At 41.3% G+C, this 27,238-nt stretch overlaps 1 protein-coding gene across 2 annotated transcripts in view; it reads left to right on the forward strand.

Annotated features, from left to right (window-relative positions):
- Positions 1 to 879: 879 nt before the first annotated feature.
- The window catches only part of LIMS1 (LIM zinc finger domain containing 1), an 86,598-nt gene continuing 60,239 nt past the window's right edge, over positions 880 to 27,238 (forward strand). Inside the window, exon 1 of one of the 2 annotated variants that reach the window (XM_073614804.1) lies at positions 880 to 1,028. Coding sequence is in view for 1 of the 2 variants with exons in the window: in XM_073614803.1 (XP_073470904.1) it covers positions 26,258 to 26,367 (110 nt within the window). In the remaining variant the exon portion in view is untranslated. Of the gene's footprint in view, positions 1,029 to 26,098; positions 26,368 to 27,238 lie in introns of those variants that run through there. The other variant, XM_073614803.1, reaches the window with a different exon arrangement.

Consider the following 27,238-nt stretch of genomic DNA (forward strand, 5'->3'; position numbering starts at 1 on the left):
TTGTCTTTTAGGGTCGCAGTAGTGGTATTTCTCTCCATTCAATCCAGAGACTGTAAAGTAAACTAAAGGCCCAATTTTTGGAGTGGAGAGGGACTGGAACACCTGTCAAGTGTGGTGGGTTTTTTTTTGTTTTTTATCGCTGTCAGTGTCCCCATTGGAGAAATTTGCCCTCTCTGTTATCGTTGCCCCGATATCGGCATCAGTGCCGATACTAATTATTTGCATGAGCACTTGTATAAGAGTAGGCTAGAAGTAATCAGAAAACCATATGGAAATTTAATATATAATTTTAAATGTTGACAGTGAGCATAGAAATGCTCTAGAAGCTGCTAATGGGATCCATTTTGTTTTTTGCCCAAGATGGAATTGACAGACCTCGTAGAAACGGGTGTTTTCAGAATGAAGCAGAACAGTCAAGCTGGCAACTTGGCACTGATGTATAGTACTTACTATAATTTGCTCATGGATACCTGCTGCTTTTGTGCAAAGTACCGCCCTCTGAAAACGCCACAATATCCACGGTACAGGGAGAGTGAGTGGACACATCCTCTTTATGCCGCTGTGTAATATTTTCTCATTCGGTGGTTGGCAAGAATACTGCAGAAATAGAAAAGCTAGCTGTAATTTTTAGGAGCGCTGGTTATCTAGTTCTGGGATTTGCTCTTCCCTGTTCATCCTGAACACCTGTGTGTATATTTTTGCTTTGTAGTCATATCATTGCTTTTTAACTTGTCAGTTTTATTGACATATAAAGGCTTACAAATGGCAAAAGAATTATACATATAATGCAATAAGAGTCTAAAACCACTGCTTTTTAAAGGACAAGCCTACTTGTTTGACCTTTGTGTGCTTTTGTGGTTAAAAAGAGGAAGTACTGCCCAGGAAGCTGGTTTGTGTGTGTCAATATTTAGTAAATTTAGGGTGGGAGTTGCTTTTGATCTGTGCTAGTCATGTGTATGCTGCAGGAGGATATTTGATGCTCAGGCCCTCAAGAAAGAATTCTGTCCTGTTTAACAAATGCAATAAAGGTAAGTGGTCACATGGTTTTTTTTTTGTTTTTTTTTTTTTGCCGTGTGTTTCGTCATGTGGCAAAATGCAGAACAAAAAACGTGCAGGGATTTTGGCGCGTGTAGAAAAGCTTATTCAACTGAATTGGCTGCCATATGCTGTAGCACAAAAACGCACAAGAAAATCCTGTTGCAAAGGTGTGAATGAAGCCAAAATATTCTGTTCTGACACACCGGTCTCAAACAATGGTAAAGTGACATTTGGAGTTCTGTTTATACTTTTTATTTTTTTTTTTTTTTTAATGGATCATGCACATTTTCCCAGTAGAATGCAATTTAGGTGTGTCTTATGTGCAAACAATTATAAATAAACCTGTCCCAGGTCATTATATGACGCTTGGAGAGCTATTTAGGTTTTATGAACATGGCCATGTGGGGGGCCTGTACAGCATGCAGAGCCTGATTAATCACTGTACCAGAACTTGTTACCTGTTGTGTACAGTTTCCATTGAGAAGAATTCGAAGATACACCTGCATGTGGTTGTGCACCGGAGGTTGCATAAAGCAGCCGCGTGTGCATGAACTTTTGTACCTAACGCAGATAATGTGCCTTCAGAGCATACATACACAAGTGTGCTTTACGCAACTCCCAGCGCATAACCATGTAGCACTGCATCTTCACTCATTTCAATGGGCCAGCTGTACACAGTAGCGGGAGGTCCTGGTAGAGTAGTTACGCACGCTCTGCATGCTGTGTGCATGAGCCAGTATAAAGCATTCAATCTGACTCCAATAAAACATTTTACTGCAGGTGAATCTTCTAGATCAGGGGTCCTCAAACTACAGCCCTCCAGTTATTCAGGAACTACAATTCCCATCATGCCTAATCATGTCTGTGAATGTCAGAGTTTTGCTATGCCTCATGGGACTTGTAGTTCCGCAACAGCTGGAGGGCCGTAGTTTGAAGATCCCTGTTCTAGATGCATGTGTTTTTAAAGGCATTATCAACCTTAAAATAAAGTAAAGATAAGGTGCTACAACAAAATGGAATAATGAGATCTTCCAGAGCTGCCAGGTGTGGAAAGGCAGTTGTACAGCTGCAATTACAGTCAAGAGATGATCCGCAACCCCTTGCTTGCTTTTAAAAATCTTTAAAATGTATTCATTCTCTATAAAAGACACAATATCCAGACCGCAGATGTTAACGCGTTTCAGCCTTGTTTTCCAGCACCTTAACATCTGCTGCCTGTATATTGTCCCTTACAGGTAATTAATACATTTTGGAGATTTTTAAGCGTAAGTAAGGAGTTGTGGATCATCGTTCTTCATGAATATAATCCTTCCTACCTTCATGAGATGAGAAGTGATCATGTGGTTCCATTTGTTACTTTGTACACACAGCCTGTGGTAGAGTAAATCTTCAAATTCCTTTTTGTCAGAAGTTTCTGTTTGTGTTCACATGTGAGGAATGCCGCATGGCACTACACAGGTTGATGCAGGACTTCTGTCCGTATTCTAAGAACTGACACTTCCTGTGAAGAAACTACATATCCCACGATCCCAGAGTCTAGTGTTTTTCAGATGAAAACTACACAGTGATTAGATCTGACACATGCAGGCTGAGTAATGAAGGAAAAGTTTTATTTTTGTAACATTGACATTCAACATTTGTGATGCAAACAACACAGACAAGATGATGACATGGGTTGCCCTTTTGGAAAAAATGAACAAGCTAGATGAATGAATACATAGACATGGGTCAATCGATCAGCCATGACACTACAGACTGCAGCCACAACATGTGGACCCATCATTACAAGGTAAGGCAAACAAACACAGGAATATAACACACTAAAACCTACAACAACATTTGAAAGTGTACAATGCTACTCTTAAATGACAGTGATTCATCGCTAGAGATGGGTTTGGGATCTTGGTCTCAACCCACCTACCCAATCCCGCCAGGAATCTGACATTGCACACGGCTCATCGCCAGGCAGAAAGACATTTCCCGATCTATGCTGCTGTGGACCGAGAAAGGTCTCGCTGCCTGTAATTAGTGGTGTGCAGTGTCAGCTTCCTGGAGGGAAGATGGGATCCCAAACATGCCCGAGCCAATCACCAGTGAATGTTTGGTGAAAGTCACATTCCCTGCTTTAGAAATATATTAGTTGAGCAGCCCTGATGTACAGCAAAACTACAGTGATGGGTGCAGGTTAGTACGGATATGTGGCTTTCAATTGCATTTGTTTAAATCTATAAAATTTAGTAGCTTTGGGAATCTAAAGGCTACAAAATATTATATATTATTAATCCATTTTGAAAACTCAACTCCAGATAAAGCATACTTACACTAGAGTACTACCAACCCGGGCCTGGTTCACATCTGAGCCACTGTGATACGTTGGCTAGTGTTCAATGCAACCACATTGCCAAAGAAAAAAACATTGGCCTTAAATCGGTGTTGGTCACACCTATGCACTGCGTTGCCTGGTTTTGTGCTAAAATAATGCGTGCAAAGGTATACAGTTCATCCCACTGCAACACCATGCGTCTGCATGTGATTGCACACTACAAATTGTTTTCAAAAGCATTTACTAATAAACATTTTTGTTAAAGTGTTTCTCTTTCCTGGTGTCCTCTTTCTGAGGCTACGTGATGTAAAGTCTCATGCATCAGAAATGTGCATCAGCGATTACAATAATGCTCTTTAAAGTGGTACTGAACCCAAAAGCAAACATTTAATACCAACTGCAGCTTGCCAATTCTTTGATATGATGACTGCATTCATTTTCTTTTAGGGCTTTCTTCTGTTTTCTTCTGGTGATCCAGCCAGTAAGTCTGTTTTTTGAAAAGTACAAGCTCTCCAGCAGACTGTATCAGTTTACATAGATGAGACAAACCACTTAACACAGGCAGGGGTGATTTCAAATGATCAGCTTTTATTTATGCAAAAACTTTATCCCAAAAGAAACAAAAATGGTTTGCTGTAACTGAATATAAAGTGGGAGCTGGAGTTTGGCTTCAATTTGTTATTGTATCTAAATCTGCTAATACATTTGACACTACCCTCCCCACCAGCCGGACAATGCTGTTGTCTACTGTGCCGCCAATGCTCCAGAGTTGTCTCTCACTAATACAGGAGGTGTTACTGGCCAGATCACCAGGTGAAAACAGAGCAGACAAAAGACAAAACTGATGCAGCCATCACAGCTAATAATTGGTAAGCTGCCATGTTATACAATTTCTGGGTTTAATGTCACTTTAACACATCTCAGCACAGATGCTGTAATGCTTGCGCTGTGGTGTGAACTGATGCTCGATTGTACATTTTTATTTTTCCCCTTAGCAAAATGATACATGGCCATTTGGGCCACAAGCTTATCATCTCCTTTTTTTTTTTTTTTTGTGCTCTTTATTTTCTAAATGAGACCATGCCTGTTTCTCCCAAGAAACCTACTAATTTAGAAGGTGCTGCTTGTGCTTCTTATCGCTGCTTTCATTTAATGAGTTGGTACTGTTTTTTTTTTTTGTTTTTTCTTATTTACTTTTTAATTTTTTATATATTTTAACTCTTCAATATTCCCTTATTTTGTTCCACAATGTCTGGCAGTACATCCTGTTGGTGTATAGGGTGTGCACTGCCATATAAGGACATGTGTAAGCTTGTTTTATATAAATAGATAAGACGGCCAACACTGCTGGATACTTTCTTCTTATGTGGTTAATGAACATTTTGACCTGTAGCTTATGAAAAGGGCATCAGCTAAGGCACTCAAGTAAAATAATGGATTTCAAGTGTAAGAATTATATTGTTTGGGCAATACAGAATTGGTACTAGGTCTTGGCACTACATGGAGTTATTGAGTTTCATCTGTAAATGTTTTCAAGAGCTATAAGTGTTTTCATGTTTTTGTGCTACCAGCTGAAAATATAAACTGAAGTCTGTGCTATAAAGAAATTTAAGAACCATATACGTGATTAAAAGACATCCCTTCTCATATCTCCTTAAGGGCCCTTTCACACTTGTGCAACCTGAAAGTTGCGCAACTTTGCAGTGACTTGAGGCAATGCCTGTGTAAGCTTGAGGTCTATGAACCTCAAGCTGCATCAAAGTCGGACCAAAGTAGTGCAGGGACTACTTTTGAAGTCACACAGATATGAAGGGTACCCATTAGAAATTATGGGGTACGACTTGTCATGCGACAAGTCATGCAAGTGTGAAAGGGGCCTAAAAGAGAAGTATAGGTTTACTCAAAAAAAGATACTCACCTAGGTGGATGCAGCATCAATGTATATTACATTTTTGGTTTAGGGGTTTAGTATGCTCCAGCCCAGTATAATGCGAGTGCAGGAAGGCAACCTTGCCTAGTTCCGTGCACCCTTATAGGACTCAACAGGAGTATGAACTTCAACACTTTTGATTGGGCACAACTCGCCTTTCAAGACAGCCAGCATCACAAAACTGCAGTTTTATATAGCCTTAAAGTGGTTATAAAGATGTGGTGTGTGTGTTGTGTTTTGTTATTTTAATGCAAAAAAAAAGATGGTTATACTAACCTGCTTTGTGCAATGCTTTTGCACAACAGCCCTGATCCTCTTCTGGGGTCCCCATCAGGTGCTCCAGGCCCCTCCTCATCAGGTCTCCCCACGGAACTATTCATGAAGCGCCCCTGCGTGCTTGCTCTCGAGCCCCGCTTTTGCATCCATTGACACATGCAGTGGGACTCGGCCTCGCCCCCTGCTTCCCAAAGGCTCCCGCTACTATCATTCTGTCCAATGAGGAGAGACATAGTCTGGAGCTGTGTCCATACACATCACTGGATCAGATCGGGCTCTAGGAAGAAAAAGGGGGGGCCTGAGGAGGAGCTTCAACACAGAAGGTTTTTCACCTTTAATGCGCCATCACCACTGCAGAGACTTGCATCTTCACCTGGTCATCCTTTGGTTTTGCAAACTCTAGCCATCTGATTGCCCGCTTCACATTGACCTTGTGGGATTCTCGGCCACAGCACAGAGCTCTGAGAGAACGGCACAGTTATGCTATTCCTTCGAAGCACATGCGCCGGTGACGTAACCTGCAGCTGCTCACCAGAATATCAACTAAACAGTGCACATTTAGGCGATAATAATTTTACCTACTGGTAAGCTTTATTATAAGCTTACCTGTATGTAAAAGTAAACAAGTTTACTGCCACTTAAGAGGTATGGGATTTTTATTTATTTATTTTTTTTAGATTCGTACTTACCTAGGTGGATGCAGCATCGGTCCAATGCTGCATTTGTCCCCCGGCGCCTCTGCACTGAGAACCGAGCGATCGAACACTGTTGATTTGGTTCTCACAGCTCCCTGAGCAGAGAGCTGCAGACTGTCCATCAGCAGCTCTCCTCTCTGCTCCTCCATGCTCACTGGAGCGCTGAGCTGTGGAGGGGCGGGGAGCAGCCATCTCGGGCTCTAGGCGGCTCGCTGAGAGGCTGAGATGGGTATCAGTTTAGGCACCTGGTGGATCCAGACTCCCATTGGCGGGATGATGCGGTGCTTGGACTGATTTCTGTGACGCCAGCAGAGAGTGGACTTCAGCCCACTCTTTGCTGAAAATGGGTCACAGGAGTGCAAAACGATTTGCACTCCTGTGATCCGTAGAAGTCCAGCCAAATGAGCTTTGGCTGGACTTCTCCTACTTTTAAACTCATAAGTATCCACTCACACCCAACTGTAGTTATATGCAGCTGAATTAAATTACTGTACCTCTGTCATTTAAGGGCCAAGTCATACTGATGCATTACGGTAATGCACAATTGGCAGTGTGTTGTGGTGCCAATTATTTTGTAAGGCACTTCTAAGCACTTTTATCAGTACACTTTATCACACGATTCAGGGATGCAAAACACACAGATTTGAACCATCAGTGCACTGTGGTATGGAGTGTTTAGGGGGGAAAAAGGGAACGTGTAGTTTGTTGCGCGTTACAGTGATTTGTAAATAATCAACTTGCAAAACAAGCCATTCAGTTTAAAATAGAAATGAAAGGGAAAACATTTTTGTATATCTTTAAAAAACAATTTTATAATTTTTTTTAATTTTTTTTTTGTGATCACATGCCCTCTGTTCTCAGCTGCCCAAATTGGCGTTCCACTCATTTGAAAGTTTATTAAAAGTCAGCAGCTGCAAAAAGTGTAGCTGCTGACTTTTAATAAACAGACACTCACCTGTCCCACGGTCCAGCCTCGCTCCTCTTCCCCGCCTCTCTGTGGTGCCATCATTGTAAGTGTGGTCACCTGGTTGTGCCTGCTTGCGGCTTCACAGCCGGGCGCACACTGCGCATGCGCGAGTCGTGCTGTGCTCTTAGTGGCCAGGCAATCTTCTGGGACCTGTGACACGTCCCAGAAGATTGGAGGGAGGAGGAGTGCGTAAAGCCGAAGTTCCACTTTTTCCCAGTGACAGGCTGTGCGGGGGGTGTGTCAGTACAAGTCTGGTCATTGGAGGAGAGCAGGCTGAGTTCCCAGCACAGCTAGAGAATGGACCATGATGTGCTCTCCTGCTTAGTCTGGTCAGATTTTAATAGGAAAGCAGAAGGACTGTCAGGAATGCCAGGGATTTCACACAAAGCTATACAAAGAGAACAGGATACTTTTCCATACAAGTAAATGGTACAGCAGACTCATCAGGAATATCAAATGTTGGGGTAACAAATGCTTTAAGTTGCACTGCCAGCCTAATGAAAATGATTGAGCTGCCTCAGAGTTATAAGACGTATGAAGGCTGCCATTGTAAGCCTTCTTTTAATTCTAAAATGCCTGGCTGTTTCAGACTACAGTATGTTTGTTTCAGTCACAATTCAGGGACAAGCACACTGAGTGTCAGAAAAGTGTTCAAATGACTTTTCTCTATATTTGTTCTCGGCCAGCGACACAGACAACTTTGAAGTCAAAGCATCAGAATGACGGCCAGAGAACGATCTTTCTCAAAGGTGGGTTCATTATTGGCAGCCTAAATTATTCTCTCATGACCGTGTCCCATTGTTACAGTGTGCCTTAATGCCCAATAACTATAGTCTGAATGGGATTTAAAGTGGCACTGCATCTGAGCACCACAAAGCAAAATTGATATTTTTGATTTTATAGTAATCAAAGCAAACCCATCCATCCATGTTGCCATGCTTTATTTTGCTGAGAAAATACCCCCCTAGCGTTTCTAGCTGTGGCCATCTTGAGTAAGGGCAGATGGTTAATGTAGCATTTACTTCCTAGGCCTGGAAACCAGAAAGTAACTGAAGAAATGTGTTTAAAAAAATAAAAATGTTTTAAAGCAAGTAAATTATATACTTTCCTTTCTATTTACTAATGCTAGCAGAATAAGGATTAAAAAGTAATGTTGACTGAGGGTGAAGTTGAACTGTAGAACTCCAAGGTTGACCACCTCTCTAACATAGCTTTGAAATGGCTCTGAGGTCCTGTGTGTCTCTCCCTTCAGCCACTGGTGCCAGCAACCTCCCTGTCCCTTCACTTCCTAAAATTGTTTATGCACCAAAGTAGTGAAGCTGCATGCCACTGATCCCTTGCATACCAAAACTTTATCCTGTCAGCAGTGACAAAGACACTCCACCTCACCTCTCCTGCATTCCACACCTTCCTACAGTTTTTTTTTTTTTTTCTGTTTGAAGGGTGGCCTCTGTAACCAATAGGATTGGACAAGTTTCACTTTTACAGGATAAGTCAATATTTGCATATACAGTTAGCTAGCTATGTATTTGAATCTCATTTGTGAAAATGCCATTTTCAAACAAGCTAACCTCCCTTTATTTTTTTTCTTTATTTTTTATTTTTTTATCACTTGCTCAAGTTTGTGGCGGTGATTTTCACGGAATAGTGAAACCAGGGTTAATTGCAAAGTACAGCGATGCCAAGACATGAAAGGTTTACCAAACTAGTGTGTGTGTGTGTGTGTGTGTGTGTGTGTGTGTGTGTGTTTTAGGTCAGGCTGCTACCTCAAAGGCCAGAAAAGGGAAGTGTCTGGGTGCTGTATGAGTAAAATGTATCACAACTTTGGTGTTTTCAAGGAACGTATAGCAATTTAACTGACAGATTCCACTTCCATTTCTGCTTTATACCAGCTTTGTGCCTATGCCTTGCTATAATGCCTGGTAAAACTTGCAACCTAATATGTATTTACCACTCATTACTGCATTGCATAGTTTAATGCACAATTTGTCCTTGTGTGATGTGTTGCAAGAAAAGGGCTTGTCTGGTTTAGGGCTGCATTGAGAGGTTATTCAAAATGAATGGGCTGCTCTAACATGAGGCAGATTAATGCAGTAACACACCACAATTGTCGTAACAAACGCATATCTAAACCAAAAATGATTATTATACAGGAGTTGTATAGCGCCAACAGTTTACGCAGCACTTTACAACATAAGGGTGGACAGTACAATTACGGTACAGCTTTTTTTATATACAGTAGGAATCAAAAATGTAAAATACTGTAGCTTACTAGTTGTTAGTGTGGTAGCTGCATTAATTTTCCTTTTTTTTTTTTTTAAGAAGCTTTTGCTTCATTTTCATCTGATGCTGCAAATTCCTGTCCCTGGGAGTTAATGTCTTTCCTCCACTGTATCTATTGAGGGAGCAATGATTTTCACCTGCTCTCCTGTTATGCACTACAAATGTATCTGTAGGTCATTATCTTCATTACGTGGGGGGGGCAGGGGAATGAGTACTGTGGTATTGGGAGATTAAACTTGAGCAGTAGGTGTGTTTACAATGAGTTGCACCAGTCCAAAACTGTATTTTAGGGCATGGCAGCCCACTTTTATTAAATAAACCGTATGTACTCGTGCAAATGCTCCAATACCTAAACCCGATACCTTTTTTTTTTTTTTTTTTTTTTTTTGCCATTTTTGGCCCATACTAAATAAATGGGCGCAAATCACATGCAGTTTCCTGCACCGCTCCTGTGTGAACCCAGGCTTGTCATAGTGACTTCAGCCTGGTTTCACACAGGAGCAGTGCAGAAAACCGCATGTGATTTGGACAGGAGTCGTACAGCATTCCTGTTCAAAACACATGATTTGAGCCCATTTATTCAATATGGGCACAAAACTCACCGCACAAAAAAATAGGTTTTGGTAATTGGTATCAGCAAGTGCTTGAAGAAAAGTATCGGTATTCATTCTCGCTCCGAAAAAAATATTGGTGCATCCCTCTAAACCGAGAGTTCACATGCACATTAGTTGCTCACGCAGGGGTTTCTTCCACACAAAATCTAAACAATGAAAATGCCGAGCCACCTGGCCCCGCTTGTTGGCAACACGGCTGCACCTCTTACCAGTCTCTGACTGTGTTCAGCTCTCCCGGATCACTTTGGCCTTTAGTCGCAGCGTCCTGCTGCACGACCCACTTCTGACCTATGGCTTGGGCCTCTGACACCCTAGGAGCCATCCTGACTCCTGGACCTAGACCTGTCTCCTGGTTTCTAGCTGGGACACCTCTGACCCCTCGGTGAGACCCTCTGTCTCCTGGCTGGGGCCCGTTTAAATCAGTCTCCCACATTGAGAGCGTTCTCCATCTGGAAGCTCTAAGCTATCCTCAGACCTGAGTATATAACAACCCTGCACACCTGTATACTCATACAGGTTGCAGGCATCACAGGGCAGACACAGGATTGAAAGTTTAGATGCAGAAGTACTGAATCCAGAGAACCTTGTTAGATTTTTCTATATTCTCACAGGGCCTCCCACTGTCACAGTATTCTACAGTATATAGCTAGGAAGGAAGATATTATTCAGTGCAGCTCACAGGAAGTGACAAGGACACTGCATTTCTGGTAAGATTACCAGGTAATTTCTGTATTTGTTTAAAATGTTCTTAGCTTGAAAAAAAGGCTAATACAGCTGCCATATCAAAGTAAGAAAGAAGCACAGCTTAAATGCTCGTGTCAGATATACTGGCCAGTTCAAACACTGCTACTGGGTCACTGACAAGAGCACGTCAAGTCCCTTCATATAGCCACAAACATTCCCCAGGAACGCACACCAATATAGTGAATCCCAAAACAAATAATCATAAAATTACTTTAGCTAACTCTCCACCAATTAGGAAAGCCACTCTAACATGTTTCACCTGTGTAGGGCTTAATCATAGAGGCCTCCATGATTAAGCCCTACACAGGTGAAACATGTTAGAAGGGCTTTCCCAATGGGTGAAGAGCCAGCTAAAGCTGTTTTGTGATTCACTATATTGGTGTGCGGTCCTGGGGAATGTTTGTGTCACATCCAAGAACAGTAAGCTGCTATATACTGCATTTTTATTCTTGGGTTTAATCATTCTTTAAGGTACAACTTATATTAGATGGGGAAAAAAAATCTGGAATCTTTGATAGCTACTGCTCTCACCTCTGATCACAGGAATATAGAATAAGGGATAACTGAACCTGAATTTACTTCTACATTAAAACAATTACCGTGACAATATTGAGGTTTAAGCTAAATGAGTGTGATTTTGTTAGCAGTATGCACTGTATTTGGGGATGTATTTCCAACCCTTTCTATCCTGGAAACAGTTGTCACCAGGGCTAAAAGAGAAGGTGACTCTCCCTATCAGGCATATAGACAAAGATTTCAGAGAGGTTCTTGTCCTGCTTTACGCTATGGAACTATAAAGATACTTTTTAGCTATACATACACTTTAAGGATAGGCTAAACAGTGAACTAGTTATCAGGGTTATGTCGCTACAGGGCATATGTCTGTAACTAAGGGTAAGGAGAGTTCTGCTAGCATTAACCATCTTGTATGATTTTAGTGCCAAGATTTAAATTTTCATTTAGTATTGCCAGTAAGCCTTCCCGAAAGGCGAAGGTATTGCTAAATACATTTTTTATAAGCGAAACCTTCAAACATTTATTTAAAAGTGCAGCCCATATTCATGCCAAGTGGGGATATTTTACAGTAGTTATTTAAAATCTCTCTAACGTTAATGTTAAGTGTTTTCCTTGTTAGTAGACCTGTAGGAATACTTGACATACCAAATGTGAAATGAGCAGTCAGAAGCTATGAATGTAGTAAGTACATTATTAAATACACTCCTGCTGTTTCCCATGAATTGCAGGTGGTTGAAAAGTGTTTCCTGAATCAAGAATAATTAGCTGAAACGTTCTGTCAGATGGCTTATACGTGATTAATACTTTAACTTTATCTGGAACCTAGCCCAGTATTTTATTTTTAAAGTTTTAACAAGCTTTGAAGTGTTTAATTTTGACTTGTTTCATGCCAGGTCTATCAATTGCATTAAAAAGGGTTTCCATTAAAAAGAGAAAAAAAAATTCTGATTACCTTGATCTTTGTTATTCAGCCTTCTTTGGCATCTAAAGCTAGCTGCTCAGCACGTTGGAAAGCCTATTCTATACTGTACACTCTGCTCTCTGGATTGATTGTTGTCAAATACCATATACAGCCTTTGTCCCTCAGGAGGAATAAAAACAAATATAAAGCAGCTCCAGCTGCAGTACTCACCCCCTCTCCATCTCTGTTCCCAGAAGTACTTCTTCCTTGCTACAGGTTGTCCTCTGTCTTCAGGTTGAATGATGCCCAGCCACACCTGCCAACAGCCCCCGGGATCCCACGGTCTCCTTCCCACTTCCTGAAACGTCGTCTGCCTTCCACCCCCCTCTCCTATGTGACTCAGTGGGAAAAAGACTTGAGGGTCTGGGACAGATCTGGCAGACTGGAGCAAGGCCTGAATTTCTGTTGCTAAGTTACTCCTACGGTGGTATTGGGTTCTGGCCCACATTGTCCATGCTAATATGCTTTCCAGTGTCTGCTACTTTTTGGTTTGTGGCCATTACTGTAATGTTTTGCATACCTGGTGGACATGCCCCAGACCACTCAGCTGCTGGTCCTGAGTATTTGGCCTTATACACTCTGTTCCACCCAACCATCCGTAGGGAGGCAAAGTTTGCTTTATTACACTGCCCCATCCCAGACTTATTTGCTCATCAGCAAAAGTTGACTTCTTATTTATATTAGTTCAGAGTACAATTGCCCAAGCGTGCAACAAACTCTTGGTTTCTTTCCAGAAAATGAGAGACCGTATGACGGCTTTGATGCTTGGTGAACAAATGTCTAGCATCCATAACGACTCCCATGCTAAGTTTCTCAAGATTTGAAAACCGTAGTTGGTGTATGTATGTCTTCCCTAGCCTCCCTCTTCCCCCTCACTTCACCCTTCACCTTCTTGTCCTTTGATTTCTCCTCTCCTTCATTTTCGGCGGAGTGTGGCTCCCCTCACGTGGAGTTGCCTCCATTCATTCTCTTCTTATTACATATACAAATATGATTCATAGTGCACTGTTATACAAGCATTAGTATATCCAGGGCTACAACCCTGGTCATGGAGATTTCCTTTTTGGTCTTCCTGAACCTTTGCCTTATTTGCCACGCTTTAGTTTTTGGTGTTATATTACCTTTTTATATCATCTATCCCTTGGCACCACATATGTCTCACATTGTTAATGTAGTCAGTGTTAGACGTTAGACCCTGGATGGGTTGAACTGGTGCTCTTTTGTTACTTTGTTAAAACTGATTGTTCAAAAAAAATATTGAAATAGTATGATGCCCAGCTTTCTAAAGCATTCGGTAGTTGCAGAGGGAACCTAGAGTGGGGCTTTAATTTATAATTTAAAAAAAAAAAACACCACAAAATGTTCAGTATTAACTCAGAATATGTGTTCATTGCAATAAGATTTTCTTTGGTTGCCTATAGTGCTCCATCTGTCACCTATAGATAGACTGTTTTACTTCCTCTATCAGTTCAGCAAGTATCAAATCGGTCAAACAAATTCACAGTGACTTAATACATTGAATGCTCAAAAAGAGGGAGATTCTGCTTTTATGTACTTGTGAAAGGCAGGGTGAACTTATAATCAACAGGTAGACAACAAGGAACTTATAATCAACAGGTAGATAACAAGCAGGCTAGCAGCTTTGCATTTCATTTCTAGACATTTAAGCAGTACTGCATTGTACATTTGCTTTCAAATTATTTGACATCTTTTCCACCTGACAGTAACCTTTTCAGCTTCTCTGAGACAAAAGAAATATGAGGCCCTGAGTCTGAAAATGGCAGCTTTCATCTGAGGCTTTTCACACAATTATTTCTTTTTTGTTAAATGACCAGGTTCCTTTTTATAAATCAATGTATACCTATCTTGTAAAACATTATGCTTTGTGCGCCCCTATAATGTGTGCTTTATCACCCTTTCCTTAGGCAGTTTACTGTGTTCCGACAGTGTACACACCCTTCAGGAGCTTTCCCCCCATATTCCTTATTTAAAGTGGATGTAAATCCTCACATATACCCAGTGAAGTGAACAGCCTCATATGATACACAGATGAAACAAATCTCCCTACATAAGTTTTTTACATGTATATCTGTTGTCTTCAGCTTTATATACTGTTTAGAAAGTGCACGTTCTGTTAGAATTTTCTCTTCCTGATTCACCTGTGGGTGTGGATTCTTACCATATACTGTGACAGCTGATTTGGAGGAAATGCACCCCCCCCCCCCCCCCCTTTCACATAGGTAGACAAAGGAAGCAACAATGCAGAGCTGTGCTGTGAATAGACCAGCTCTCTGCTAATCTATATATAGCACTAACCCTGACACAAACTTTAGGCTGGTTTTATCACAGTTGACTGAGAACTTGCTGATAACAGAAGAATGGAGCAGGAGAAAGCCAAGGGACTTTACGGTTAAAAACCGTATTTTTTGCTAGAAAATTACTTGGTACCCCCAAACATTATGTATATATATATATTTTTTTTTTAGCAGAGACCCTAGAGAAAAAAATGGCGATCATTGCAATATTTTTTGGCACACGGTATTTGTGCAGCGGTCTTTCAAGCGCATTTTTTTTTGGGGAAAAAAGACCCTTTCATGAATTTAAAAACAAAAACGAAACCGTAAAGTGTAGTATATATCACTACATAAAGTTAGCCCAATCTTTTTGTATAATGTGAAAGTTGTTATGCCGAGTAAATGGATACCTAACATGCCATTCTTTGGAATTGCGCACACCCTTGTGCATCATCTTTAGAAGAGGCTTCTTTCTGGGACGATAGCCATGCAGACCAATTTGATGCAGTGTGCGGCGTATGGTTTGAGCACTGACAGGCTGACCCCCCCACCCCTTCAACCTCTGCAGCAATGCTGGCAGCACTCATACGTCTATTTCCCAAAGACAACCTCTGGATATGACGCTGAGGACGTGCACTCAACTACTTTGGTCGACCATGGCGAGGCCTGTTCTGAGTGGAACCTGTCCTGTTAAAACGCTGTATGGTCTCGGCCACTGTGCTGCAGCTCCATTTTCAGAGTCTTGGCAATCTTCTTATAGCCTAGGCCACCTTTATGTAGAGCAACAATTCTTTTTTTCAGATCCTCAGAGTCCTTTGCATGAGGTGCCATGTTGAACTTCCAGTGACCAGTATAAGAGAGTATGAGAGATGACACCAAATTTAACACACCTCAGTCCTTGTAACATTAACGAGTCACATGACATCGGGGAGAGAAAATGGCTAATTGGGCCCAATTTGGACATTTTCATTTAGGGGTGTACTCACTTTTTGTTGCCAGCGGTTTAGACATTAATGGCTGTGTTGAGTTATTTTGAGGGGACAGCAAATTTACACTGTTATACAAGCTGTACACTCACTACTTTACATTGTAGCAAAGTGTCGTTTCTTCAGTGTTGTCACATGAAAAGATATAATAAAATATTTACAAAAATGTGAAGGGGTACTTACTTTTGTGAGATACTGTATATACTTTAACCTTTTTATACACAATTTGTCCTTTGTGGTGCTGGCTGCTTTTTTATTTGTTATTGGGATATCAGCACGGTTTACGTTATAAATGTACTAATTTAAAAAGCTGCAACAACCCAGACCATACAACTCCACTCTCTGAAGAGCATTGTATTTAATTTTAAAGGATTTTTTTTTGTAATTAACAGTGGTTTTGCCCAGAGCAGCCTCGATCCTCCTCTTCTCCGGTCCCCCACTGGCACTCCTAGCTCCTCCCTTCTCATTGGCTCACTTGCTGTGATTGACAGCGAGAGCCAGTGGTTCCTGCTGCTGTCTCAGGCAATGAGGAGGAAGAGTCTCCAGAGAGCCGAGGCTATTGTACACACCGCTGGATCGTGATGGGGCTCAGGTATGTATTAGGGGGGGCTGCTGCACTTAGAAGGTGTTTTTTTTTTTTTTTTGTTTTTTTTTGTTTTTTGTTTTGTTTTTTGTTTTTTCCTTCATGCATAGAAAAAACCTTGAGCCTTTAGAACCAACTTAAAGAAGTAAAAAATGTTAGATGACAAGTGCACTTTCTGCTTGGTCCTGGTAAATTACATTCCATGCCTCCTCTAACAGTAAATTTCATGTGACTGTAGCTCATCCAGCAACACTAATGCATTTGTTCAGTCGGGAAGTCATGAGCTCTGAGTAATGTCACTAAACATGGAAGAGTGTATACACACGGGTTATTCAGCAACTTCTCTGTCATGTTTGTTGGTGACTAAAAATTGTTTTGGGATTCCAGCCATACAGCAAGTGACATTGAAATATCAACCTTTTTTTAGAGGTGCTTGAGAGACTTTAGGTAAACCGCTTAGTCTATCTGGGGATCCTTTCCCTCTGGCCTGCACCAGAATGCATAATTTCAGATTGACAATGTAACACTTCTATAGGAGATGGATAAAATATAATTTTTATTGTCGGATCTATAAACACAATTTTCAATATGGGGAATTTTGTGGGTGCTTAATGGTGTCATGTGCTGAATTGAACATGGATGTTGTTCTTGTTCTGAATGTCTAGCCTCTTTCCCTCTGTGAGCTGAAGTCTGAAATGAAGACCTCTTAAGTGTTGTGGGGAGGCCAAAGATATTGCAACATGCATAATTGTTGAGTTGTACATGTTGACAGTTCCATACTTTTCAGTTAGTGTTCTGTGGTAGAGAATAGGCTTCTGTGTTAATGGGCTGGTGAGTTTTAACATTACCACTGTACGGTAAAGCAAACCTGTGCTTTGCCAATTTGGGGCTAGTCCATTCTACTGGCAGGAGTGAAAAATACCCAGTACGTCCTGGTATGAAGGAGCAAGTGGCTCACACCCCTTCTTCCAATTAACAGCATTAATGCTTGGTGATTGCCTTTTACTCTCCCATGGAGGCAGGGAAAGTGAGAGATATAAGTGTGACTAGGGATTCCCATACTTGCCTTTAAAAAGGGGAAATATGGCTGAAGCTCTTTTGGTTATACGTCTCCTGTGCGTCACAGGAGTGCATTTAGTTCCAGTGCATTCCAGTAAGCGCTGATGGTCACTGGAACTGGATTAGAAAGGGTCTGTAACATTGTACGTTCACAACTACTTTAATGTGATTCTAAAGGAAACTGTTTTTTTTTAAAAAAAAAAAACATGTTATACTTACCTGCTCTTGTGTAATGGTTTTGCGCAGAGCAGCCCCGAGGTCCTGGCCCCTGCTCTCACTGGCTGTGATTGGCTACTGGCTGAGGAAATGGCTACCGCTGCTGTGTAAGCCAATGAGGAGAGAGAGGCCCAGGAGAGCCACTGCTTTTGTGCACATCACTGCATTGAGATTGGGTTTAGGTAGGTATAAGGGGGGAGCTGCACCCAGAAGGTTTAAAAAAACATGAGCCTTTAGAACCACTTTAACCACTTCCCTACCACTGTATAGTCAAATGATGCCCACAGGAACCCTTCGTCCCTCCGGGCGGGCGTCATATGACGTCCTGGGATTCCCTGCATTGTGGAGAGCGTGCGTACACCCACCGCATCATTTGGGACCCGATGTCCACCCGGCACCCGCGATTGCATGTCACAGAGCAGGGACATGGATCTGTGTGTGTAAACAGATCTGTGTCCTGTCAGGTGAGAGGAGACCAATCCGTGTGTTCCCATTACAGAGGAACACCGAACGGTCTCCTCCCCTTGTGAGTCCCCTCCCCCTACAGTTCGAATCACTCCCTAGGACACAGTTAACCCTTTAATCACCCCCTAGTGTTAACCCCTTCCCTGCCAGTCAAATTTATACAGTAATCAATGCATTTTATAGCACTGATCGCTGAATAAATGTCACTGGTCCCAAAATAGTGGCAAAAGTGTCCGATATGTCCGCCGCAATATCGCAGTCACGATAAAAATAGCAGATCGCCTTCATTACTAGTTAAAAAAAAAAAAAAAAAAAAGAATAATAAAAATGCCATAATTCTATCCCCTATTTTGTAGACGCTATAACTTTTGCGCAATCCAATCAATATATGCTAATTGTGATTTTTTTTTTTTTTTTTTTAATTGGGATATTTATTTTAGCAAAAAGTAATAAATATTGTGGGTTTTTTTTTTTTTTTTTTCAAAATTGTTGCTCTTTTTTTGTTTATAGCACAAAAAATAAAAAACGCAGAGGTGATCAAATACCACCAAAGAAAGCTCTATATGTGGGGAAAAAATGATCAAAATTAATTTGGGTACAACGTCGCATGACCGCACAATTCTTATTCAAAGTGTGACAGCGCTGAACACTGGCGTGGGCAGGAAGAGGGTGAAAATGCCCGGCATGGAAGTGGTTAAAATAGATCCTTGATTAACTATGACTTGACAAATTAAAGCTGAGTCATGAACAAATTTTGGAAATAATTGCATGTGCCTACTAGATTTGGAATCTGTATACAAGGACATCAGTGTATACATATTATTTATTTCCCACCCACCACTTTTAAGTATAACTAAACGCAAATTGGGGTGTGTGTGTTGTGTGTTTTGTTTTTTTTGGTTTTTTTAGATCTAGACAGAGTGGAGATGGGGTTAGAACTCCTGTTTAGTTTTTATTGCGGTTTGTTACTCTAGAAACATTGAAGCAAGCAAATGAAATCTATAATATCCTGTGTTGGTGTTGTGGGGGGGAAGTCAGAAGTGGAGCATGGAAGACGGACCTTTACCAGACCTCTCCCAATTCCAGTACCCTAACGGGAACACAATGTACTGGGGGGGAGGGTCAGAAGAACCAAATGTATGGAGGTAGTGAGAAAGGTCCTTTACGTGGAACAGTGCTTCTTAGAGGTCTTATAGTGTATGCGGTGTATATGATTTCGAAAGGTGTGGGGAGTATATAGGATGGGGGGGAAAGATGTTGGACTAAATATGCTATACGTTGTATTTATATAATATGATGGGGTAGAAACCAACATGGGTGGGTATATGGGTATGTGGGTATGTGAGTGTGAGGGTGGGGGTGGCGGACACTCCTTTTACTGTCCTTGATGAGTACCTGTTATGTGGATCACCGTGGAACCAAGGATGTTCCGGCTTGTGGGTCAATAAGTAGTGTCTGAAACTCAACCGAATCGCGAAAGTGTGTCCAACAAGCCCAAGTATGACTGTATTTTGTTGGGTTATCTTTTGCTTGATGTATTAAGTCTTCCATTACTGCTATTTTTTTCCACACGTCTTAGCCAATCTGATAAGGTGGGAGGGTTAGTGTCCCTCCATCGTAATGGAACACATTGCTTGGCCGCATTTATGAGGTGCAGCATTAAAGATTTCCTATAAGTGGATTGATGTAGTGAGGTGTGGTGTAGTAAATATTGGGCAGGTGTAAAGGCCAAAGTAGTGATACGAGTGATTATGTTGTGTACCTTTTCCCAGAATGGCTTTATGAGGGTACACTCCCACCATATATGGAGAAGAGAGCCCACTTCAGAGTTACATCTCCAGCACAAAGGGGAGACAGTTGGATGAAACATATGAATGCTATCAGGGGTGCGGTACCATCTAGAGTACAATTTGTAATTGGTTTCTTGTGCTGAGACGTTAATAGAGCCTTTATGGATATGAGAATAGATATTTTCCCAGTCTTCCAAAGATAGGTCCAGGTTGAGCTCTCTTTCCCATTTCTGGTTAACTGTAGTAGATGTGAGGTTAGTTTCACCGAAAAGCAAGGAGTACACAGTTGAGATTAAGTGGTTTTGAGGATTTGTTTCAGAGCATAGTGTTTCAAAAGGAGTCATGTCTCTACACCATTGCGAGATGGGATTGGAACTATTGAGAAAGTGTCTGATTTGTAAGTATGAGAAGAAGGGGATGTTTCCATTCGGGAGTTTAGTGGGCAGGTTGGTGTACGGGATTATGGAACCATTATGGAAAAAGTGATGTGCTCTCAATGTAGGTATTGTGGTGGCAAATCGTGTGTTGTTTTCTGGAAGGCCAGGGGGAAAGGCGGGGTTGCCAGTTAGGGGAGTCAATGGCCCTGGGGATGGAGTCATTTTAAGAGAATAACAAGTGTTTCTGAAGCAGTTCAGTGTAGGCCCCGTTAGTGGATGCGCCAAGTGTTTTAGGGGTAGCCTTGGTGTCAATCCATGGCGAGTGGGAGAGGGGTGTCTGGGCACAGGAATCTTCTATTGTGATCCAATCTTTAGAGTGGGTATGTATGTGCCAGTCTATTAGTCTGGTGATGTGGCAGGCATTATAGTATTTATGAATATCGGGTAAGCCTAGTCCACCTTTAAGCTTGGGGAGGACCATCCTGATCCAATTGAGTCTTGGAGGTTTATGGGCTCATATAAAGTTCCTGCATATTCTTTTATAAATTGTAAAAAATTTTGAAGGGAGTTTGATCGGTATTGTTTGTAAGACATAAAGTATACGGGGTAGGATGTTCATTTTTAAGATGGAAATTCTCCCAAACCATGAAAATTGAGCTGAGGACCATTTCGTAAGATCCTTCTGTATAGTTTGAAGAATGGGAGAGTAGTTTCTTTCGTATAGTTCAGTAAGTTTAGATGGTATTTCAATGCCAAGATACATAAGGCGTGTGGTTCCCATTTGAATGTGAAATTTGTTTGGCATTGAGAAACTATCTGTGACGGGAGGGAGATGTTTAGGGCTTTGGATTTCGTAAAGTATATTTTCAAGTTGGATAGTTTGCGGAAGAAGGTGAAATCTTGTAGTAGGTTGGGAATGGTGATTAACGGGTTGGAGAGAAAAAGAAGTATGTCGTCGGCGTATGCTGCTAGTTTGTAGTGTTTTTGTCTAATATCTATGCCCATGATATCCGGGTTGACTCTAAGTTTGTGTAGTAAGGGTTCTAATGAAAGAACAAAAAGGAGAGGGGATAATCCATTCGACACCGGGAAGGCGTTCGACAGGTGGCCGTTAACCCTTATTCTGGCTGTGGGGGACACATATAAAGCCAAGATTAATTGGGTGAATTGTGCAGGGAATCCCATTGCCTGTAGCACTGCTATCATGTAGTCCCATGCCACCCTGTCGAACGCCTTCTCCGCGCCAAGGGACAGAAAAAAGCCCTGTTTGTGTGAAGTGGAGAGCCAATGGTGGATGTTGATTGCTTTTATGGTATTATCCCTTGCCTCCCTCCCAGGGATAAAGCCAACTTGATCCAGTGAGATCAGTTTGGGGAGTAAAGGGAGCATTCGGTTGGCAAGGATTTTGGCAAAGATTTTCATGTCGACATTGATAAGGGAAATGGGTCTATAATTAGACACTAAAGTATCATCTTTACCTGGTTTGGGAATGAGCGTAATGTGGGATTCTAATAGGTCCGTATTTACTGGTGAGGAAGAGGAGAGGTCATTGAAAATCTTAGCTAGTTGAGGGGTAAGTATATCCTGGAAAGTTTTATAGTAACTCATGGTCAGACCATCTGGGCCAGGGCTTTTACCTGTTTTAAGTTTCAACACTGTTATAATTTCCTCTGTAGTAATGGGAGTAGAAAGGTTTGCTGCGTCTTCAGGCGAAATAGAAGATGGGCAAAAGTTATTCAGAAAGTCTGAGATTGTCGCTTGTCTTTCTGGAGTATTGCCTAGTTCGGTGGAGGAGGGTAAGTTGTAAAGAGCAGAAAAATATTGAACAAATTGGTCGGCAAAAGCTTCCGAAGAGACAAGAGAAGTGTATGGTATTCATCGCTTTTCGAGATTGTAATGGTCTGGCAAGCAATTTTCCGGATATGTTGCCGAATTCATAGAACAGTTTTTGTGTTAAGACGTATTTGCGTTTTAAGGATTTACCAAGTTCTTCTAGGAGTCCTTCTCTAGCTTTGATCAGTTCAACAAGGAATTTTGTGGCTAGTGAGAGTTTGTGTGCTTGTTCCAGTATGTGGATTTTTTCAGATAGCGCAGCAATGCGATCGCGTTTGAGTTTACGTCGGTTTGCAGTCAGAGGTATGATTTCTCCACGTATTACACATTTGTGCGCTGCCCATATGCTGGATTGTTTTGAATCTTTTGAGGTGTTTTCCATAAAATATTGTTTGAGTCGTGTGTTAAGTTTGTGGGTGATGTCTATGTCTGTTAAGATGGAATTATCTAGACGCCAAATCATTTTGTGGAATCTAGTTGCCGGTATATCTAGAGTGATGGATATGGGGCTATGGTCTGATAACACCATAGGATTAATGGAGGGCTTCGAAAGGAAAGATAAGTCTGACTGGGATATGAAAAAGTGGTCAATTCTTGTGTATTTATTGTGAGGTGCTGAGTAAAACGTGAAGTCTCTCTCATTTGGGTGTAGTGTTCGCCAGGCGTCGTGAAGGGTCAGATCTCTACGGTGTTTTTTAATGGCCCGAAGAGCTCTGTAAGGCATAGAGGACGCTCCTGTGGATGTATCTTGCGATGGAGAGAGTGCTACGTTAATGTCCCCACCCACGATAAGAATGCCGGAATAAAATTCCGTCAGTAATTGTAGGGTCTCGTGAAAGAATAGAACTTGCTTCGTATTCGGAGCGTATAGGTTTGCTAACGTTATGGGTTTGTTGTGAAGAGTCCCTTTGATAAATAGAAATCTACCTTTAACGTCTCGTTTAACTTCTGACACTTGTAGAGGACAGTTTTTTGCTATCAGAATTGCCACACCTTTTGATTTAGAGTCGTCATTAGTGGCATGATATACCGTAGGGTAGTGTATATTGTGTAGTTTCTGAATGTTGTCTGAGCGGGAATGCGTTTCTTGTATGAATGCGATCTGTGTTTTGTTTTGTCTTAAAGTGTGTAGCAGTTGTGATCTTTTTTTTAGGTACGTTAAGCCCACGCATGTTTATGGAGCATAGTTTCACCTGTGAAACGTGTGTCGTTCCAGTACCATTCTTTGTGTCGTGTGTAGGAGTGTCCGCCACCCTCGGAGCTGAAAAGGTGCTCATTTGTAGCTGGTAAAGTAAAGGAGGGTATTGAAAATGTGTATAAAGTTGGTGTCTGCTCGGGATGTGAAAGGATGGGGAAGCAAGGGTCGGGTGTATTTAAGTATCTTCCTCTGTTAGGAGAGGAAGATGGGGTACGGCGTGTCGTCAGGGGAACCAGCCTAGAGTTAAGATCCAGACCGTTCCACTTCACTGTGTGGGGGTCGGGTAGAACCTAGCAAAGAGGATAGAATCACAAGTGAGCTAGCCCACCGTTACCAGTCTTAGGGGCATAGGAGTGGAGGTTGGCAAATATGAAGTATAGGAGGAGATTGGGCAATGTGTGGTTTAGACATGAGAATGATTAGCAGGAGATTATATGATAAGCATGGAATTCACCAAGATATGGGAAAGGATAGTGGTGTGTGAAGAAGAGACTGAGTTCAAGCATGTCAACTATTGCACATGGGAGCGGAGAGGGCCATGTATTCAGTGTGGGTGTGTAAGATAGATCTGGTAGGTGAATATGTTTATGGGTATAATATAATTTGAACCAGGCTTCTTGAGTAACGGAGTGAAGGAATAGTATAGTTCTGGAAAACGAAAAAAGCAAAAGCGAAACAACATATAACACAATTCAAAACCTAAACCATACATTCCCTCTAGTTGATGTAGTAGGAATTGTTTGTCACAAAGATTCTGTAGCTCTCAAAGAATCCAGAAAGGAGTTGTGCACGGTATGGTGTGTAATCAATGCAACATATCTACCCTCCCACCATCCCCCTCCCATTCCACAAGCCTATGTGATATATGCCCAAGTGATATATGTGGTATAGAAGAGTTGAGGATAGTCAGTTGTTTTTAGCAACTAACCTACCGGTATGTGTGGGGACAAGCGATGAAGGAGTCCCTATCATCCATTTAAGGAAGTAGTTTTAAACCCAGTAATGTCTAATGGTGGGAGGGGAAGGAAAGAATTCCCTGACATGAGAATTTAAGTGTTAAGTGAGGCAACTTCGCCATCGTAGATATACCGCCTCCTAAGGATGGCCATACATTATACAATTTTCTTGTACAACTTTCCTTTAGATTTACCAAAACCATATAATAGGAGGTCAAACCTAAACACTTTTAATTTGTATGCAATCAGGCAGGCCCTTGTACTACATAGTTGAAGGTAAATCTAAAAAAAATTGAATAAGAAAATTGTATGGTGTATGGCCAGCTTTATTTATGCGGAATATATATAGCCCGCATATTGTGCTCACGGGAATGAACTGCTGTCATGTGTGTTAAGTAATACAAAAGTGCACCATGCTAAATTCTAAACAGTGGAAGAGAGGTTGTAAAACTGGCATCCATATCAGCCAAGTCCCTCATCAATGTTTTAACTTCGACAGGTTCCCTTGCGATGCTGTGTTAGGGTGGTCTATACAATAAAGTAAGATGTCAGGTTTGGGCAGTGTGAGTGATTAGTGGAAAGAAGTGATAGATGTTGATCTTCTGTGAGAAAATCGTAAAACATGTTTTATAACTCAGAATTTTTATTGCGGTTTGTACCCCTGTTAGGGAGATTCAGCCTCTCTATTTGTCTTGTTTGCCATTATCATTGAAAGTAAAAAAAAAAAAAAAAAATCCCACATTTTGGGATATCCACAGAAATCTAAGAGGAGAAATCTCCCAATGGGCACGCTAGTGGATTCTCTTACTTTACAGGGATTTCCTCTCACTTCCTGTTTGGATATAGGACAGGAAGTGAGGTGAAATCTCTGCAATGGGGCACAGATGGCAAAAAACTGACAGGGGTTATAACCCTCCCTTGCGCTATACAAAATAGAAAAGAAAGATTTCCTGTAGTTCTATTTTCAGTAAAGTAGAGGTAAACCCAATGAATAAAATACTTTATAATCTTTAATGTGATTTTCAAAAAAATTTTTTAGTTGAAATCTACATATTTTATTGAATCGGGATTATATACTTGTTTTTGACCACGTATTTTTGCTATAGCATACTTTTACACCAGTGCTTTAATTCTTGGTAATAACTTCAGGCATTTAGCAGTTCTATCCCAAAGTATATGTGATCTATGAGATTCCTTTCATATACAGCACTTCAACTATACTATATGCATAGTGGGAATGTCATTTATTACATTCCATTTATACATACTGTGTCGTTTTTATTGTGAGGGATGTCTATTGATCTGTGCAATAGCTGAGTACTCAATGGATGAGCTTAACAAAGTGATTTGGGTGGGTGGTCTTATTCAGGAAAATCATTCAGCATGCTGGAAAATTAAACTTTAGCTGGTCATACAGTATACAATTCTCTTATTCAAGTTCCTTTAGATTTACCTTTAACTATGTAATGCAAGGGCCTGCCTGATTGCATAAAAAGTGAAAGTGTTTAAGTTTGTATGGTTTTGGTAAATTGCACAAGAAAATTGTAAAATGGGGCGCAAAAATGTTTGGAAAACAAAACCATAACCGTTTTGTATGTAGTGAAAATTTTTAGGAAGGGCACTACTGGCTTTTTCCCCTAGATTGGCTGATTTTAAAGAAAGCTAGTAATGTAGTATTTAAACTATATTGTGTGCTGAGAGCAATTGTAGTTTGTCCAGCAAAATAACACATTAGTGCAAGCAGGCTTTCAGCGTGTAGTCCTGGCAGCTCTTTGTGTACTGTATTTTCTGATGCATAGACTTAGCATTATTTTGTGTGGGTGCCTGTCCACTTAGCACAACAATGAGATTGTGTGTGTGCAGTTTCAAAGGACAAAAGATGACCCAAACAAGCCCGCCTCCAGCCAGCTTTTCAAATCTCTTTCCTAGACCATCCCATAGGTGTGTAGGTCTACGATAAGGAGAGCATACCGGAGTGGCCCTGTAGATGGGTGTGTGCAAGTGAGAAACAGGAAGAGGCTGCGAGTGCTTCTGGCAAGACACTCTGTGCCTGTAACACTGCAGGTGTGCATACACACAACGCGCTTGTCTCTGGAGGCTATTTCAACTTTTTTCTTTTGGTTTCTTTGGATAAATTACATTTTTGGGGTTTAATGATGAATGCTTTGCAGCTAAAGGAGCTGTCCCAGTCAGACCTGTACAGGAGGAGAAAGGAGCGTCCAGACAGCTTAGGACTAAATGGAATCCATACAGATAAACTGAGGTGAGTGTGTTCACTTTTATCAGCAGCTAGTGTGCTGCAGATGCATTCCTCTCACTGGGGGGGGATCATATGAGTTAAACCTATGGCTGTAGTGGGTCCTTGCATCCTTGTAATGTTGTACCATTCATGTTGCCAGAAGTAAAATCAGTGCTTTATGGCTTCTAGCATAATTTGACAGTTTTTTGATCCATGCAGCTCTTTCAATATAGTTTACCAGTTTTAATTTAGTAAAGAAAAACTTTGGCTTTTTTTGCAAGGTTCTGTGCTGGATACAAACACTCATGTGCGATGTCCGGTGCTGAGCTTTAGGTAGAAATCTGTAATTTGGTTCCTCACTACTGTGTCTTGGGCTGTCCTTCTTCTGTGTATATTGATATCCTGGTACATGTTAGATCCTGCTTGTACTGCCAGTGCTGATTGAAGGGGCTTTACAAAGAAGAATGTGGTAGAACTACTTCTGACCTCCAATGGGCAGGCAGACGTCCGGGCTTTTCTTTTTTTAACGATTGTTTGCAGAAACTTTCTTGTGGAGTCTAATGTATGGCAATAAGGTTTTAAAGGTACATGCCTCCTACTGAAACAGATTAGTGAACCTGTTGGTTCCAGTTAAAAAATGGACCCCAAGCTATTCATGACAAAACTGTGACACCAGTACTCCTAATTGGTCTGATTTACTGGGTTTGAACCCTTCACCTCAGCTATCTATTTACTTGCCTAAAGACAGAGTTGCTCATGCACCGCCGGCCTAGTTCAGTATTACCTTTCCAATCTTAAGAAAAGCTGTACTAAGAGAAATATGTAAGCTTCCATCGCTGATCTCATGATAATGCTAGTTGCCTGGCTGCTATGCCGATCCCCTGTTTTCAATACA

The sequence above is a fragment of the Aquarana catesbeiana genome, linkage group LG02 (assembly GCF_042186555.1).
Source record: "Aquarana catesbeiana isolate 2022-GZ linkage group LG02, ASM4218655v1, whole genome shotgun sequence".
Taxonomy (NCBI): Eukaryota; Metazoa; Chordata; class Amphibia; order Anura; family Ranidae; genus Aquarana; species Aquarana catesbeiana.